At 37.9% G+C, this 17,209-nt stretch overlaps 1 protein-coding gene across 7 annotated transcripts in view; it reads right to left on the bottom strand.

Annotated features, from left to right (window-relative positions):
• LCLAT1 (lysocardiolipin acyltransferase 1) overlaps positions 1-17,209 on the bottom strand; it is a 111,632-nt gene that overhangs the window by 35,203 nt on the left and 59,220 nt on the right. For all 7 annotated transcript variants that reach the window (XM_038131030.1, XM_038131029.1, XM_038131027.1 and 4 more), the window contains one exon: positions 15,519-15,635. In XM_038131030.1, coding sequence (XP_037986958.1) covers positions 15,519-15,635 — 117 coding nt within the window. The remainder of the gene's footprint in view (positions 1-15,518; positions 15,636-17,209) is intronic.

The following is a 17,209-nucleotide window of genomic DNA, read 5'->3' as shown; positions in this document are numbered from 1 at the left end:
GTGAATTTTCTTTCTTTCAGGTAACAGGCTTGAGCTGAATTTGTTGAAGCTGTTCCCCAAGGAAGCAGCGTGAGCCCACCCTCAGAGCATCTCCACCTCTGCCAGACCAGTCTCACAACACACCTCCTTGGGAGGGAGCACCCCTTTTCATTACTTCCACAAAGTTTTGGAAATAAGCTAATCCTTATACAATCTTAGCATTAACTATGCTTTCTTATCACATTGATTCAACATGAACCCCTTTCATCATTATAAGAGAGAACACAGTCATGAAACCCACCAAAGAATTAAATTAGCTTTTAAAAGTCTAAATTGTCTGATTGTTTCTGGACAAGATTTTACCTATGAGGACCACAGGGTTTTTTACCATGAATAAAGCAGACATTAAGATACCTACCCAGGAAAAGACAGTTTAAGAAGAAAGGCTCTATTTCAAGTGTGAATTTGCTGCTTTGTTCTATTCAAATGCAAAACAGTGTTGTTGCTTATTATATTGCCACTTTCAAAGTTGCTTAATTTACATAAAAATTAACTAGACTCTTCTTTTGCATGCATCAAGTATTCATGGTTAGCTATCTATGTATATTTAATATATTTCCATGTCATCATCCATTGCTAGGTAATTAGTTCCTGGAACTCTTACTGTGTTTCAAACGGTGAAACATAAGAAGATCTTATTTAACATCAAGTTTCCATTCAATAGATGAGTAGCAATTTCCCCTCATCTTCACCTCTTCTGTGTTTTGATTCCTTTTTTTCTGATGTTTTACATTTAAAGGAGATGCACATTTCAGTTTCACTCAACTGAGTTCAAACACACATTTAAAGCTCTCCCCTCCTTTGTACTGCCCCTTCTCAAAGTCATTCTACCTATCCCAACATACTGACATACAAGATATGCAGAGAAAGCCTCAATGAAATTTAGAATAAATACATAAATACCTGTTTGACACACTGGGATTTTAAAAATTGCTGTGTATAAACATTATACATTATTTTTTGTCACATACAAGAACACATGTAACCGCCTTTCTAGTACAGTCAGTATGAAATTTTCTCCTAACTTCCACAAGGGAGGGATTCTGCAAAGATCTGGTGGCCAAAACAGACACCTAAAATTATCTTAATGCAACCATGTGCTAAAATCCACTGAAATTTCTGGAAAGGAATTTCTAGATAATGACTAGATAAGACAGAACTGCTATATTTAAAAAAAAAAAAAAAAAAAAAACCAAAAAAACCCCAACAAACCAAAACATTAAAAATGTTTGTATTTTGATAGTACACTAAGACTGGGCAATAACAAGGTATTGGAATAGCTGGACACAGGTTTGACAAAAACAACTTTGCCATTTCCTTCCCTCTTAAGATACCTAAAACAGTTTTCAGTTCTGGGATTAGGTTCCACTCACATCTGCTCTTCCTGGTCTGGACACTTTGCACCAAATTTCACCTAGACTTACCAAGGTGACTACATGCTGTTTGTTTGCTAGCAGAGGCTTAATCTCTATTCCTTTCCAGATTTGGTGTTCCAGGCATTTATTTTTAAGGCCAGTCAAAAATTTACGGCAAAGCTACAGCTGGACACCTCCCCGCCAAGTCTTTGCCTCCTGCCCAGAGCATCACTGAAGTTCTGGTACTCACTGAGTTTTACTCACACATCCTCTGGGAGCTTTTTTCAACATGGATCTGCCTTCCAATCTGATAGATAAGATCACTCAAGCAGTTCAACATCCCCTGGAAGCAAATTCCTTTGGCACTGACCAGCTGGTTGGGGGACTATACTGATCATGACTGCTCATAGGGAGAGCTCATTGAATTTCACTCAGAATGTCATCTATGGGGTGCATTATTTACAATGAACAACAACAAAAAAAAGAAACCAACTACATCTCAGCAGTGTTGAGTTGGAAAGTTTGCTATCACAAGTGTCTGTTGTGTGGCAAGAAATTCTGTCCACTGTATGCTGGATTAAAACATTATTGTACTGGGCAACTTCAAGGCACCAGCACAACCAGGGCTGCCTTGGATGGACATATGCAGAGCAGAAGTCTCACAGAGGCTACAGAAGGGTCTTTCTGACAAATGCCTGATCTGGAGTGACTTTCTTGAAGAAAATTAGCAAAGCATCATGTTTTTCATGTTTGAGAGAGGGGCCTATCCAAATTATGGCTTCTTTCAAGACAACAAGCTGAGCAAAACACGCAGAAATTACCAGCAATTAATTGCACCGTAGTCAGTTCCAGAGCAAAAATATGGTGGTGGGTGCAAAGAGAAGAAAGAAGAAATGTCCAATAACCAAAATCAGGAATGGTTGAGATTTCTTAATTGTCTTGAACTTGAGAGTTTCCTCCCTTTGCTCTCAGATGAAGACAGAAAAAAAACAGGTGGTGTAAGAGAGAAGGAACACTGAAGAATGAACAGTCTTCTGTAGAACTGTGATGCCACTTAGGTCACCCTTGTAGGCCTATCTGAGGGAGGTCATCAGGACACGCAGAGGACAGACCCACAATGACTTAAAAGTATTACATGGAAGTGTATTTGGAGTGTTTATAGCAGGGAAGTGTAGGAAGAGAGCCTTCCTAAAAACTCTGCTAGTGTTCTAACCAAGTATGTGGAAAAGATTAAGGATTTGGATGACCCTGAGCTATTGTGTAATAGCATACATTGTAATTCACCTAAAAGATCTTACTAGCTGATAAAGAGGTAGCTGGCCATCAGGCTAAAATCTAAGCATGCTGCCGTTCAGGATGGGGTACACTGGCAAAAGCACCAAATTCCAAAGCTGCTGTAGGCTGCTAGAAAGGCAGCTCCATTTTAGCAGAATTGTACACTGGTATTAAGGCTAGACTAATTTGACCATTGTGACAAACTCAAGTGGCCTGTGGTGACATCAGTTACATAAAGGCACTCTGCTCCCTCTTCTACCCCTTCCTTGTCAGCAACTTGCATCAGATGGCTTCCGTTAATCTATTTCAGTGCCAAGGTTGTGCTGATAAGAATCTGCTCCTCTGGACCAGATTACTTCAATCTCATTTTACCTTGGTTGATAAATCAGAATGTCTGAGATCTTCATGTAAATTTGAACCACAAATATGCAAATATATTAGTTACTGCTCTTTGGTTTTGACCAAAGTAGAGTATTATGGAAAAACAACAGAAAAAATATTTATCATCTCATCTATGTCAGCATTTTGTTTCTCTTGTAACTTTAAGTAACTCCTTTGGTTTATTCCTATTTAACTAGGCTCCCTAGTGTATTTATCTGGTTCTGAACATTCTTTTGTATAATAAACACAGCCGAAAATAATATCTTATGAATTATAATAACAGCCTGAGAAAGACACTTTATCCTTCACTATTCTAAAACCATTTTCTGTTAATAGTCACATTTAGATATGCTTCAAAATTCACCCAACATTTTCAAATACACAATTTGCTTCCCCAAACCTTATTTCCCATGAATAAGAATACCTGGTTCTCAAAGTTCATTGTAATGCTAATGAAAACCTTTTTTCATACTGACTTAGTTGAAGGATATCCTGTCCTTCTGCTGCATTATTAATACTGCCAAACCACTGGAAAACTAATTGCAAATGCCAATTCACTTAGTGCTATCATTCGGCTCTACAGAATTTTCCATTTTAGCTACAGTGTGTGCAAAGTAGCAGACAAAATATATTTTACAAGCAGGTCTCAACAGACTTTGTTTATTTTGTGACAAAAGCCTGACCAGCATACTGTTCATGTTCCTATTCATTTATAATTGGTTCCTTAGTGTGTTTAGTATTTTTTAGAGAATGATTATTGTGAAGTGTCATACTTCTGGGATTAAAACTATGCTGGTGCTCCTTTTCAAGACAGCTTTTGATTTTTTTCTACATCAGGTATGCATAGCAAATTCCAAGGAAGAAAAACCAATGTGACATTTCTGCTCCATAAAGCAGAAGTAAAATATTGTCATGAAAGTTAACAAAGAAATATATCACTTGAAAATCAGAAAAGCTTTTGTGTGGTCTTTTATTTCTTTGTTTTGGGGCGTTTTGTCCTTCATTTTTCTTTAAGAGAATAAAATCTGAGAGCTAGATGCCTATTATGTAACCACGTGCAAGTATCTCTTTGACAGACCACTGTTTTCCAAAGCGTAGTCTGGATTATTCATGGGCATAAACCCCCTTATTGTATTTACAAGATGTGGATGCATGTACTGCTCTGAAAAAAAGGATCTTCAAGCCTCTAATTTCTTTCATCTATCTCCACTACTTCCATCCTTTCATATTTGCCACAACTCTTCCACTAAAATAATGAAAATATCTTAGGAATGTGTTTCTGGATAGCAAAATATTTTGAGAAAACAATGTTGAAATAACAGCTGTAAAAGAGTTACTATAGAATATTTGAAAATGAAGGCAACATTTCAGGAGTTATGACGAAATACTCCCAAATTCCACCTCTCTCCTAGGAAGAAACCGCATTTCCTCAGGTTCACAGCTCTTGGGCTTTTCCAGACAATGTTATGGATTCTGGAATCTTCTTTATCTTTTCATAGCTTCTCAGACAGCAGATCAGCTTCAAAGGCCTGTCAGCAAAAGCTCTCCATTCTGACTTTTTTTTACTATAGTTTGAAATGAAAAAGCATGAAATACATTGTTAGAAGCTTGTCATTCTAAGCAAAGAAAATACCAAACTGGCAAAACACATTTGTTCTCTTGTTCCAAAGTGAACACCACAAGAGGGCTGCATTCAATCTCCCTTCCTGAAATTCCCATTTCTCAGTATTTAGTTACACAATCTGAATGCTTGACACTTTCCTCCAGTGTTACTTTAAAAAGAAGCAGTGCCCTGTGAAGCCGTTTCACTTGTAGATCGGGACAGGGCATCCTTGACAGCAGAGGCTTGAACAATTTCCAAGCAATGTGTACCTACTTAATCGAGTTCCTCCCTCCACCCAGCTCAGAGGCAGCAATGGGCCTTCAGCAAGAGGCCAGTGCAACTCATTCTGAACAACAATCTCTTCTGCTTGAGTGTAAAGCAGCCCTGGTCTGCCCACGGTGCTTTCAGTCAGCTGAGAGGGAGGGGCAAAGTAGAACCATTTTGCTTGTAAAAAATCATGGGGCATAGATCCTTTTGCATAAATTCACAAAGGCTAAGTAAGATTTGTTTTCTGTAATTGTATTAATAGGTTTTTTTAGAATATGATTCTCATCCTAGACAGTTTTCCAAGAAAGATGGAAATCTGCCACCAAAAATCCTTTATGTACATACACACAGTTCTGTATGCACACAGTATACCACACCTTACAAGAAAAAGCCCCACCATTTAAGTCACAGGCACATTATATTCTATCAGCATTTTGGCTGTTCAGTTTTAATGGATTCTGTTCTGTCCACTACTGTTCTAACAAGAAGACATGAAAAAGAATATGCTGCTGGTTGATTACATGTGCCAGAAAATGGAAAGGCACAAGACTGAAAGTCAAGAGAATTTATCCCTTCACGGAGGAGAATAATCCTTTGAAAATATTCTATCCTAACGTACAACACTGCTATTATAAATCAGAAATTGTGTATATGTTTGAACATTGAGTGCATGCTTACATGTGTGTCTCAGCGTGTAATGTCAACTGAATTTGTCAGCACCACAGGTAGCATAAACCCTGATGAATCTCCACAGCCTCTATGGTTTGGAATGTATTATTAACAGGTTTATTAAATATTTGCAATGCTGTGGGCATGCAGAGTGCACTGTTTGAGACAGCTGTGGCTTAACTGCTACCTGTTCCAACAACGCTTATACACCAGTGAGATGGGTGTTTCAGACACACCAAAACAAAATCCCTGCCTCAAAAAGACACAGGCCTCACAGATGAGGTGTGAGCTACAGGGAGGAAAGAAGGAGCCACAGAATTGCTGAGCATATGTTCCATTTAATTCTCTGATACAAGCTACAAAAGCAGGCAAGCAAAGGGCTGATAAAGGATGGCAGGGAGCTTTCAGGTCCATTGGAAGGAATGCTTTTTGGATAAGTGAAGGCAGAAGTCAACTGGTTAAATCACAATGGTGCTGCTGACAGGATGAACCTACAGAGCACTTAGACAAAGAATGCTTTTGAGGGATGATTTTTCAAAAGCATCCAAGTAAATTTAAAAGAACACTCATTCTTACAGGATCTTAAATGGGACTTATGTCCCTAAGGCCTGCCCTCTGTGTTTGGCTTTTAAACACCAGTACCCATAGCAACCTCAAGGCAACGCAAACGTGTCATTGCTCACAAATTCCAAAGTCTCTGAAGCATTTTGAAAATGCCTCTCTTCTTTTTATTTATTGTGCATGCTCCTCTTTTCTCCTAATAGATGTCCTTACTGTCTGCCATGCCAGAATCCATCAGGCCTCCAGGTCAGGCTGGCTCCTTTCAGAGCAAAGCAGTTGAGGACTAGTGATCAGGAGAAGCTGTGTTAAGGTCCCTGCTTCTGGAATAATTTAATAATGATCAAGAGCATTTATTTTTATTGCTGCACGGCAAGGGCAACAATGACTATCTATGCAAACAAAAAGACAGTTTTGCATAAGTCTAAATATATATGATAGGCATTTCAGAGATGCTTATTTTAAGATATTATTTGTTTTTAATGGTATGAAATAGAATTAGAGAGAGACACTACTGACTCAAATGTGTATTAAAACGGTTCTCCAACTCTTAATTGGTAATCATTCTACAAATAAATGAATTTATGGGAAAATATATTCAAACCATATAGCTGTAATATACTTCATTATAACACTTACTGCATGTTGCACTTCAAATTACTGGCATGGCACACAGGCAGTAAAGGGAAATCCTTCCTATATCCCACCAACATTTAGTGAGAACACAGAGAGCCAAGATCTTACTTCCTGCCCTCCAAAATCCTGCAGTTCAGAAAAAGGTTGACAAAATAAGTCCCAAAGACAGGAATATTTCAGTTTAGATATAAAGTGATGAATGAGGTGTACAGTTGAATTTATGCTGAAGTTTATGTTTTGATAAAAATCTATTTTAAAAAGCATTTATGCTCGACTACAATTTTTCCCAAGCTCCTCTGCCCCCTGATGTTTTTCGTTTTTCAGTATCAGTCCCATAGCAACATCCAGGATTCATGGCTGTGGCACTGCTCAAACATCTCTGGAGCACATCCTTTGCAAACGACTGCTAAACTCAGGGATCTGAGTCAGCTCGGAAAAGTCTGATGCTGGGCTCATTTTTTATATCCTGAACAGAGTGGCAGGGGACTGGGAGGAGGGCAAAGGGAAGGAGAGCTGAAGCTGCAGCAGCAGAAAGGAATGAAAGAAAAAAACTACTTAAGGTTTAATGATACATAAGCAGCATATCTTGCAAGTAGATGAGATTGAAAGCTTTATTACTATCTTACAGATTTGGAGGCTATATCCGAACAGTTTGAGGATTCCAACATTTCCAGTAACTGAAAGGATACTCCATGGACCTTCTCCCCTGCCAGTAATTACTCATACAGAAAAGTGGTTATCAAGAATACACAAAACACATTTGCAGCAACCTTAATGCAGCTGGAAATAAAAACAGCTAGCATCTGCAAAAAGTGGAAGACTGGAGAATCAAAAAAATGACTGAGAATCTCCTGTACAATAGTACTCTTGATTTGGGATTAGTCTATTCAGCCTGTAGATGCTGCTATTTTTCTAATAAAACACATCAGGAAATGTCATCTCCTAACAGAAACTAAAGCAGTTAAAAAACAAAAAAGAAAAAGAGACTATGGAAAAAGTATGTTTAGGTTCTTCTCTACTCAAGACTGCTTGAAGCAATTATCTGCCTTACTAATAAGCCAAGCTGAGAAACGGGTAAGCTGCGTAAAGCATGTGGTAATAGCATGTGAAACAAATAGATGCCAATACTATTCCTCTGCTTTTAGGAATTAATTTCAACTTCAGCAATAATTAAATATGCTACCAATCCAACCATCATCACCTGAAAATTCTTGGATCATTGGCTGACAAGAATGAGCAGTAATTAATGAACTTGTACTTTACCTCAGGCTCACCTATTGTCTGTCCTAAGTCTTTAAAAACCACCATAAAGCACAGTACTCAAAACACTCAAATTGATGAACGACCTTTCAAAACACACAGCCAGAGAGATGCTGACCCAGTCTAGACCAGCAGATACACCTTGTTACTCACACTCCTGGTCCATCACCTAGTCAAAGAACATTAACTACTAGAAAAACCTTTTTTAAAAATATCTTCAAGAGGAAATAAACATTAGATCAAAATCAAAGACCAGGAACATTTTCATAATTCTGAAGAAAATAATTCTAGTTTTTCCTAAAAAATCATTTTTCCTGAACTCATCGGTGGCCAAGCTTCATTTTTACATATGCAATCTGATGAGCTAGCATCGTTCCAGGCCTCCAGTTGAAGCAATTAAAAAAGTCCACACTCGCCAAACATTACCACATCGTTACCACAGATACTGTGTATTCTGAGTCAAGGGAAAACAGTGGAAACCTCTAATACCACTGTGGGGTAACTGCTGGCAAATGATAAGTTTTTAGTATGGTTACCACTGCAACTATTAATAACCTGTGAGGAGGTAAATGGAAAATGATCCACTGCATGGTGTATCTGCTTGTCACAAGCCATGACTCACACGTGAGAGACTGCAAGGGAATTACTGCAGTAGGTGGACGTTGAGAGGCTCGAGAACGTAAAACCTGAAATATTTCCGATGAACACCACAGATGTGTGGTGACTCAAACATGTCACCCTGCAAACACTAAAGGGGCAGCGATTCTTACACCATAAACCCTCCACTGAAAGGCTCTGCTCCCTTCTCAATAGCAGTGGGGGCTGGAAAGGGGAAGGGATGGGGGCTGACAGAAAAGAGTGGTTTGGAAAAAGCAAATCCTTCCCAGGAGGAATGAAACAATGGACTGTTTTCCACAGAGGTGGGGCGAGCAGCGTAGAATGTTGCTCCAGAAGGACATGAAAGAAGAGAAACAGAAACTTCAACGTGTACCAAAGGCCAGAAAATATCTAACAGAAAGCTGGTGCTCATTCTGAGAAGTACATCACAGCCAACACACGCAGATGTTTGCAAGACATGGTAATCATCAGCGGTTAACATGATTCTGGAAAAAAGTCGAGCTGCCCTTTCCCATGTTCCAGAGTACAGAGACAACTGTCAGCATTTGCAATAAAGCACAACAGCCTGCATCCGATTTTCTGCTTTGCTGAATTTCACAGACATGCCCAGTGATAAAAGTGTGCTTTTGAACCAGGTCCCTGCTTTTTTTTTGTATAACTAATGTTATGAATTTTTTACTGACACACAAAAGGCATAAAAAGTTTGCAAGCTCCAATTTACATACTGATATTTCTGTATCAAAGGCTATGCTATTTAATGCACAGGATCCAATTCTCATAAAAGCAGATCAATTACAGCAGTCAGTGAAGCTCTAATACTGCATTTTCAGCTAAAAACTTGCTCAAAGCTCTTTCACAATAGCTCAGTAATTTCAGAGTATCAGTCTACTTCATAACATGACTCTGGGAGGAACACATGCACAGAGGAAAAAGAAATTGTGAAGAAAGAATTTCCTTGCATTAAGGAATGATGGTTTAGAGCTGCTGTTTAATCTCTGCAAATCTGATGGACATATGGGTGAAATTAGTTGATTGAGGACTCAAAGCCAAGACTGATGTGGACACTTATGTTTTCTTATTCAAAACCAGACTGGTTTTAGTTTATACAAATGAGCAACCAACACAAACAGGCAAGAACTGCTCTGAGAGATGGCAGTGCTGGTCAGTGTGCAAGCTCTGGCCTTGCCAAAACCCACTGAAATTTTGGCAGTGGCCCAGCATATAATTCTAGGAGTCAGAAATCTGTTCAGTCACAAAGAGAGAGGCTAAATTTCGTTGAAACAACAAATCTAACCTTTTCTGTCATTTGATGTGGGGCCTTTCTATGTCCTATAGCTTTGTAACACACAAGACAAATTATGCACAAACCTGGAAACTGCTGCAGTCCTGCAACATAACTCTGTTTGAGCACATATAACCTCTGCAGGTAATTCAGCAGATACTTCTGTGATTGAGACCCACATGCCTCACCCAATATATATGTGAAGAGGAAAGAAACTATGTAATCAAAATAAAAAGCAGTTTATTTAACATGTACATTTATTCATTCATACACCCCTCTTACCACAGCCTGAACATTTCAGTCAATGAGTAACCTGATTTTCACACTTGCATCAATTTTCTCTTTAAAAATGTAACACACTTAGAAATTGGTATTACATTGATTGATGTTTGAAAGAACGAATGGCACCTGTCTTGTAAGCTGTAGGTGCTCTGGACATAAGTGTCATCAACACCAGCAGACAAGCCCTTGGCAGTCTCCTGGTAGCATTTCCCACTGACGTTTCATCAACTTGCACAAGCAACCTCCTGCCTCTCTTTCAAAGTCGGAGTAAGAAAAAAGCTCTGAGAGTTCATAAACTCTGGCTACTTCAAGCTGAAGGGTTCCATTAATAAATATTCTTGGTGCACAGCAAGGATGTCCGGGCACTGCTCACAAAGACCCGCTGCTTAACCCTGGCTACTTCCCACCTCAGCAAAGGAGAGCCAAACCGTGTGTCAGCTTTCAAGAACTGTTAATCATCATCTCCTATTGACTGCCTTCTACACCGATCTGCAAATCACAAACTTCTCCCTACATTATTAGCTCAAAAGTGCCGTGTAAGCAAATTGCGCCAGAATCCAAACAAATGCCATGAAGAGTTCAGTATATAAATATGCATATCTGGATACTCTAACTCCCAGAATATGTGAATCTACACTACTGCCGAATCTACATAATCGTCACTAAACATCTCAGGATTAAAGCACTTACTGTTTTTATATAGAGATAACCTGGATTGAACACCTAAAGAAAACTCTCCTGCCCTAGCAATGAAGCAGGCTGAATACCTGCATGTAATTACTGAAGCAACTGTAAAACCCAGGTATGAACATTAGAAGATACAGATTAGCTTTCAATGTGTGTGTATAAACACTAATTTTAGGGCAAAACTTAAAATTCTGAACCAATCATGGAAAAAGGATGAGAATCACAGTTTCTTTCCATCAGTAAGAATGTGCAATGAAGGCAAGCATGTTAAATTTGTATCTTTGTTTATTTTGGGATCCTGCAGTTGGCAGATGTTATCTGCAATATTTTTTTCAGTTGGCTAATTATGAACCAGAAATAAATTCAAAGCTAAAATACTATAATAAGACAACTAATTCTGACTAGTCATTATACTGTACAACCAGTAAAATATAAACCCCCCAATGGGAACATCCAGTCCAATGTATCCAGCTATTAAAGACTGTTGATGGCTGTACAGGAAGTGTCAAAAAGAGGTCAGTTTGAATTTAATGTTGGCAGAAATGACTGTCTACAAAAGCATGAATAATCTTCTAATGATGCCTTAAAGTGTTAGCTCTGTCTTAACACTTACTGTTTATTTAGTTCTGAGAAGATGTTTAAAAGCCATGAAGCAATTTTAAGAAAACATTCGTAAACAGCTATTTTCTCTTGACAGACTATTTGGCTACAATTACAGATATTATGCCAAGATAATATATGTAATTCAATGAATTCAGACAATATTGAATCAAATCAAACCAGTATTATTTTCCATCTCTTTGAAACTGAGCATTCAAGTCAGCTGAACTTTAAATGTCATTTGGCACTTCAGAAAAAAATTTACAAAATACCAACAGGTCTGAAAACCTGTACGTCATTTCTGAGTAACCTCCTGACCTCTTACAGAAGGATCTCACAAAGTGGATCTTCAAGAACATTATATAAACTACAAATGTTTTCAGTTAACATTGTTAATGGCATGATTTTATAAAAGTCTTATTTAAATACCTTCACATTTTAGCCCTTTTCAAAGTCCCACATTTTGTAAAAGGAGATGAGTTACATTAATCCAAGTTCTGCCAAAAATTACTCCACACATAACATCTACTCAAAATTTCAGGCTTAAAAAAAAGGATTCAATATGACTTTAGGTGATGACTAAAGAGAGGGATTAACTAAAAAAAGTAATGATCAATCCTCATTTTGGAGCCTGGAATTCACTTTCTGTTGCACATTCACATGTTCTTACTCTGTCTTTCAAAAAAGGCTCATCTTTGCTCCCAAAGAAATAGAGCAAAAATATCTAGTAGTTTTTTACCAGGTGCTGATTGAAATCAGGATACCTTACAGCTCAGACAAGACAAATGATTCACTTGATCAACTGAACAGAATTAGAAAGAAGCAAATCACCTATTTTATTTCTCTTAGCTTTCCATCAATAGTCAACCAACCAGGTATCTCTTGCACGAAAACTAGCAACAGCTGAAGTCCTTATTCTCTTGAGTATATATATATATTATTAATTATACATCTAAAGCACATTCATAGTCTGTGTCAACTCTTGGGTGATTCTATGGTTTCTATGAATAAGAAGACAACAATTAAAAATAAAACAATATTTTCACTGTTTTGGCACTTGAGCATAATGAAAAGAAAAACCAGTCAGCTTCTATGTGGGTTTCTGTTTAGAAGAGACAGATCAGGGGAGAAGAGCTACCACTTAGATGAACCAGAATGGGGAAAGAACAGGTACTACTCAAAAGCCAAGGAGATGTACTACCTAAACAACTTTTATTGTTTTTTGGTGGACATCATATAGATCTTTTTTTTCTGAGCTCCCATAATCTCAGCAGTGACTTAGAAACCATCACCACAACATCTATGGGCCAAAGACACCAAATAGTTGAAATAATGACCCTATAAGAAAGAGAAGCCAGCCAGAGGAGTTTGAGTGCTTTTTGCCACCTATGGAAAGCAAAAACCAGGTAAGTGCTCAGTTTATGCTGGCAGAGTGCAGACAGTGCTTTGTCCAGGAACAAACTGCTTTGCACAGACACCGGCAAAATTTTATTGAAGGTTATTTTCACCTGATTCTTCATTTCCTATTCAGAAGGGTCACTAATAGTCATTTTTATATAATAACAGGTAATTCTTTCATGCTACAGCTTGTGATGCATATTAATCAGGCTTCTTGCCAAATTAAATTAGTTTCTTCAACATTTGAAAAGCAGTTAAACTTCTAATTACATTTTTCCCCTCTTTTCATCAACCTATTTTTAGAGCAAAATAATGTACTCAGGCCTGAAGAAAAGACACTTGAGCCTCAGGAATGGAAAACAGCCACAAGCCAAAATGTATTCACAGGAGAGCTATAGGGCAGTAAGGTTGTCATCTATGCACAAAAGTACTTTCAAAGACATAAACATGATGTTAAAAACCCCACCGCTCCCTCCTGCATGCTGAAGTCACAGACACTGCTTTGTGCCTGCAGGTATGAGGAGTAAAAAAAGAAAATAAATCTGGTTTTATGATTATTACTATGATTGTACCATTAAGACAATTCAGAAATGGAGACTCAGGTTAACACTATATCCCTTGACAGTCCTGGTTTTAGTTACTACTGCTAGTATCATAAATTAGAATTGTAAGAAAGTATTCTATCAGTTTAAGTTATAACTCAAACCAGAGCTGCACAATAACACCAAGTACCAACTGGGCCATCAGCATCTGAATATCAACCTTGATATCTATATTGTACAGATGAAAAGATATAGATATAGATTTGCACATTTATATAATATGATGAAATAATTTAAAGTCTAGCAACTACAGTTGGGTTGTATATATAGATACATATATAAAAAACCCCAAACTTCTCAACACAAATGGTCCCCATTTCACACACTTGGAAGCAGTTGAAAACCAATTCTTAAATTAACAAGTAATAACCAAGTACTTTAAAATGCTACTTGAACTACCTTCTCACACACAATTTACTACATAATAGCATAGAGTTATAATATATATAGCTTACAATGCCTATCAAAGTATCCAATATCTAGTAAATTTAACACAAAAAGGACATTAATATTTCAAACAATATTTGCCTGCCTTAAATAAAAAGGAGATGTAAAACCACTTCAAAAGCTGGACTATTATTATTTTTCCCCCAGCTTTCTACTGCATAAAATCAGTTAATCAGCCTCAAATATTTTCCTTTTTATAGCCCAACCATCTAATTTGCAAAGACTGCTCACAGAGCAATGGAAGAGAAAAACATTTTTATAAAATTAGAAAATTACTGTATACCACAAAGCTTCCTCCTGAAGTAAACACAGAAATTTTTTAAAGTTCTTAATATTTCAAGTGGAAAACATTTCTTTAGCTGAAAATTTATTCCAGGTTTGAAATACTGTTATGCACTAGGTTAACTTAGTGCTGTGAAGTTTTAAGTAAAGCAAGCTTTTGAGACTGTATATGTGGCAAATTTTTTTACTACAGCAAATTAGGCAATAAACATTCAAGAGAGATGAAAATCTAATGTGTCCAGCTGTGAATGTGTAATACTAATAGGGTCAAATAGATAAATGGAATTGTCCAGCTGGACAAAATTCCAAAGTGCTTGCAGTGATTTTAGGGTATCTGCTTAGAAGGAAGCAGGTAAAATGCAAGCCAGGTCTGCTTCAAAAATCCAAGCAAAGATTCCAGCTAGCAAAAAAACCTACCAGAAAGCCCCTATTCTTTTTAATAATCTCAAACTTCTTCTTCTGGCAGTCAAAATAACCAGCATGTGTTAAAGATCTAGAATTGCTTTTCCCTGAAGAACCTGCCTATAAAAAAGTCGCTTCATATCTACTGTACATGTTTATTTTCTTCAACCATATATCCTGCAGATATTCACTCATCTGTATCTGAATCCCTGCCACATCTGCGCCATTTAAAGGTTACATCCTGATGGCCTCAAACCTCCTCAAAGTGCCCATTCCCAAAACAACTCCCAGACATCTCAGTGTAACAATCACGTCTTCATACTCTGTTCTCTTGATAAAAGGGACTCAACCCTAACCCCTAGATTAATATTGGGATGGAAAACCACTTCTGGGTAAAAAGTATCACACATTCTCTTGCCCACCACCCTGCCAAGCAGCACAACTTGTATTTCACACAGCTTCTCTTAATCACCATCACCCAAAACATCTGGCAGCACTGGGCAGCTGACTTGCTGCATTTCCATGCTGCTGTGCATTCCCCTTGTCCATTTAACATAACAATTCATTTACTCAGTTCTCAGAATTAAACCCAGAAGCCTTTTCAGAGAGGGCAGTGACATACATGCCTGTGTGTTCAGGGTCAACCACCCACTTGGGGTTGAAGACGGTACAGGCTGAACTTTCTTGAGATTTTTTTCCACTGATTTTCTGATGTAAGACTGCTAAACAAGCTAAAATATTTAAAACTAAACAACACAAACGTTGCTTTCATTCCCTGTATACCTCCTGATGATATCAGTGTCTGTTATCAAGTCTCTCAAATCTCTCCATGTTACAATCATTCTAAAGGAAAAACAAGGACAGAGCAGGATTACCTTCCCTTAGACGCTCAACCACAAAGGTGAATCCGGTCGTTCGCGGGTGTAAGACGTACTCGTATTTTTTCAGTCCGTTCTTCTCAGCAAATTCATTACTGCGGGCTTTGGTATTGTCTGAGGAGAGAAGGAGAAGCAGCACTTTGTGTTACTGTGCATGCAGACCACGGATTAAATGGAATGATTACACGACAGGAATGATACAACAGCAGTTCACACAGTACGGATGTGGAGGCAGACACAAGTGTGCTTTCAGTTGGCCATACCATGGTATGAGGAAGAGCCATGTGGATTGCAAGAAAAGCCTTTTTACCCTCTCATTTAATTTTAGCAAATCATCAACACATCTTTCATACTTTATCAAATGCAATCTGAAATTTATAAATTAATAGTCTGTTAATAGTTCTCTGTACACTTCAATACCCACTCTACAGTAAAATTTATTAATTGGCTCAATTGTGTTTCAAGGTTGTTTTTTTTTAAACTCAAAAGGCACAACATAGAGTAATGTAGGTTTGATATTATGAACAGAGATACCTTGAAGTCAGTGTTTAACCACATTACACTAATTTCAGAAAGAAAATATTAAAAAGAGGAAAGCAGTTAATCTAATAGCTTAAAATTGTATTTTACATCTTCATTCTGAGCTCGCCATGTTTTATTCATCAACCTGTGCTGCACATAGTTCCCCATTTTAACTTTTTGACCGAGCACCTCAGTGCCACAACACATGCCTGCCACTTGTACACAGAGTACGCGCAAGGCAGCTGGAAAGCGCCATGGCTGAACCCCATGACAAACATGTTTCAAACCTCTGCTAATCAAAACAACTCTCATGAGAACCCAAAGGCCTTCCAGAGCTCGTTGCTAAGAGAGCCCACTAAGCAAGGAAGACAAGGACACCAAAGCAAAAACTTTCTGGAGACAAGTGGAGAGGAGGCAATTTGTTCTCCTGTGATGTGCAGGAGGCCCTTCCAAGCAGCCTCAGTCAACAGCCAAATGGACTTTGCTGGCTACACCCAGTTCTTTACTGTGGGTCCTGCTGTGCTTCCCCTGGGGCCAAAAGGCAATGGACATATGCAGTGTTCCCTTGGCAACATGGCAAAAATCAATTTGAGCAAATAACTTATTTAATAACTCATAAAGTTTTACAAGTGCTTGAAAGACAAAATCCCAGCAACAGATGTATGGAACAAAATCACTGCTTAAGCAATCTATTTTATTTTTAAAGCAAAAAATTCTTTTTTAAGGGTCCACAGTTAAGCTTAACAGAGATGGGAGATAAAGTAATGGAAAACATATAGCTGTTTAATCATTTAACAGAAGTGATACTTAGAGATAAATTCTTCCTTTTACAATCCTCCTAATTTTTCTTGTAAAAGCACAATAGCACAAGTGAACAAATCAATAGCAGTGAGAGATTTCCTTTTTGCTGCAATGAAATATTCCCCCATCTTTCTTTTATCCCTAAATTATATGGCCTCTTTATTTCTCAAAAATGCTGGTGCCCCTCCTAAAGGTTTGTCAACCAATTAATAAATGCTATAACCTATCACCATACTAAATATTTTTTCCTTGTGACCTACTGTTTCCATGCCTGAGAGTGCTGCTTTTCATACGTGCAAGCCCTAAGATGCACTGCACAGATCTCCTGACCATGTGATTTGGAGGACAGGAAAGCTGTTGCACAG

The sequence above is a fragment of the Motacilla alba genome, chromosome 3 (assembly GCF_015832195.1).
Source record: "Motacilla alba alba isolate MOTALB_02 chromosome 3, Motacilla_alba_V1.0_pri, whole genome shotgun sequence".
Taxonomy (NCBI): Eukaryota; Metazoa; Chordata; class Aves; order Passeriformes; family Motacillidae; genus Motacilla; species Motacilla alba.
The sequence above is the reverse complement of the archived record's forward strand: the minus strand, read 5'-3'. Positions and strand labels throughout refer to the sequence as shown.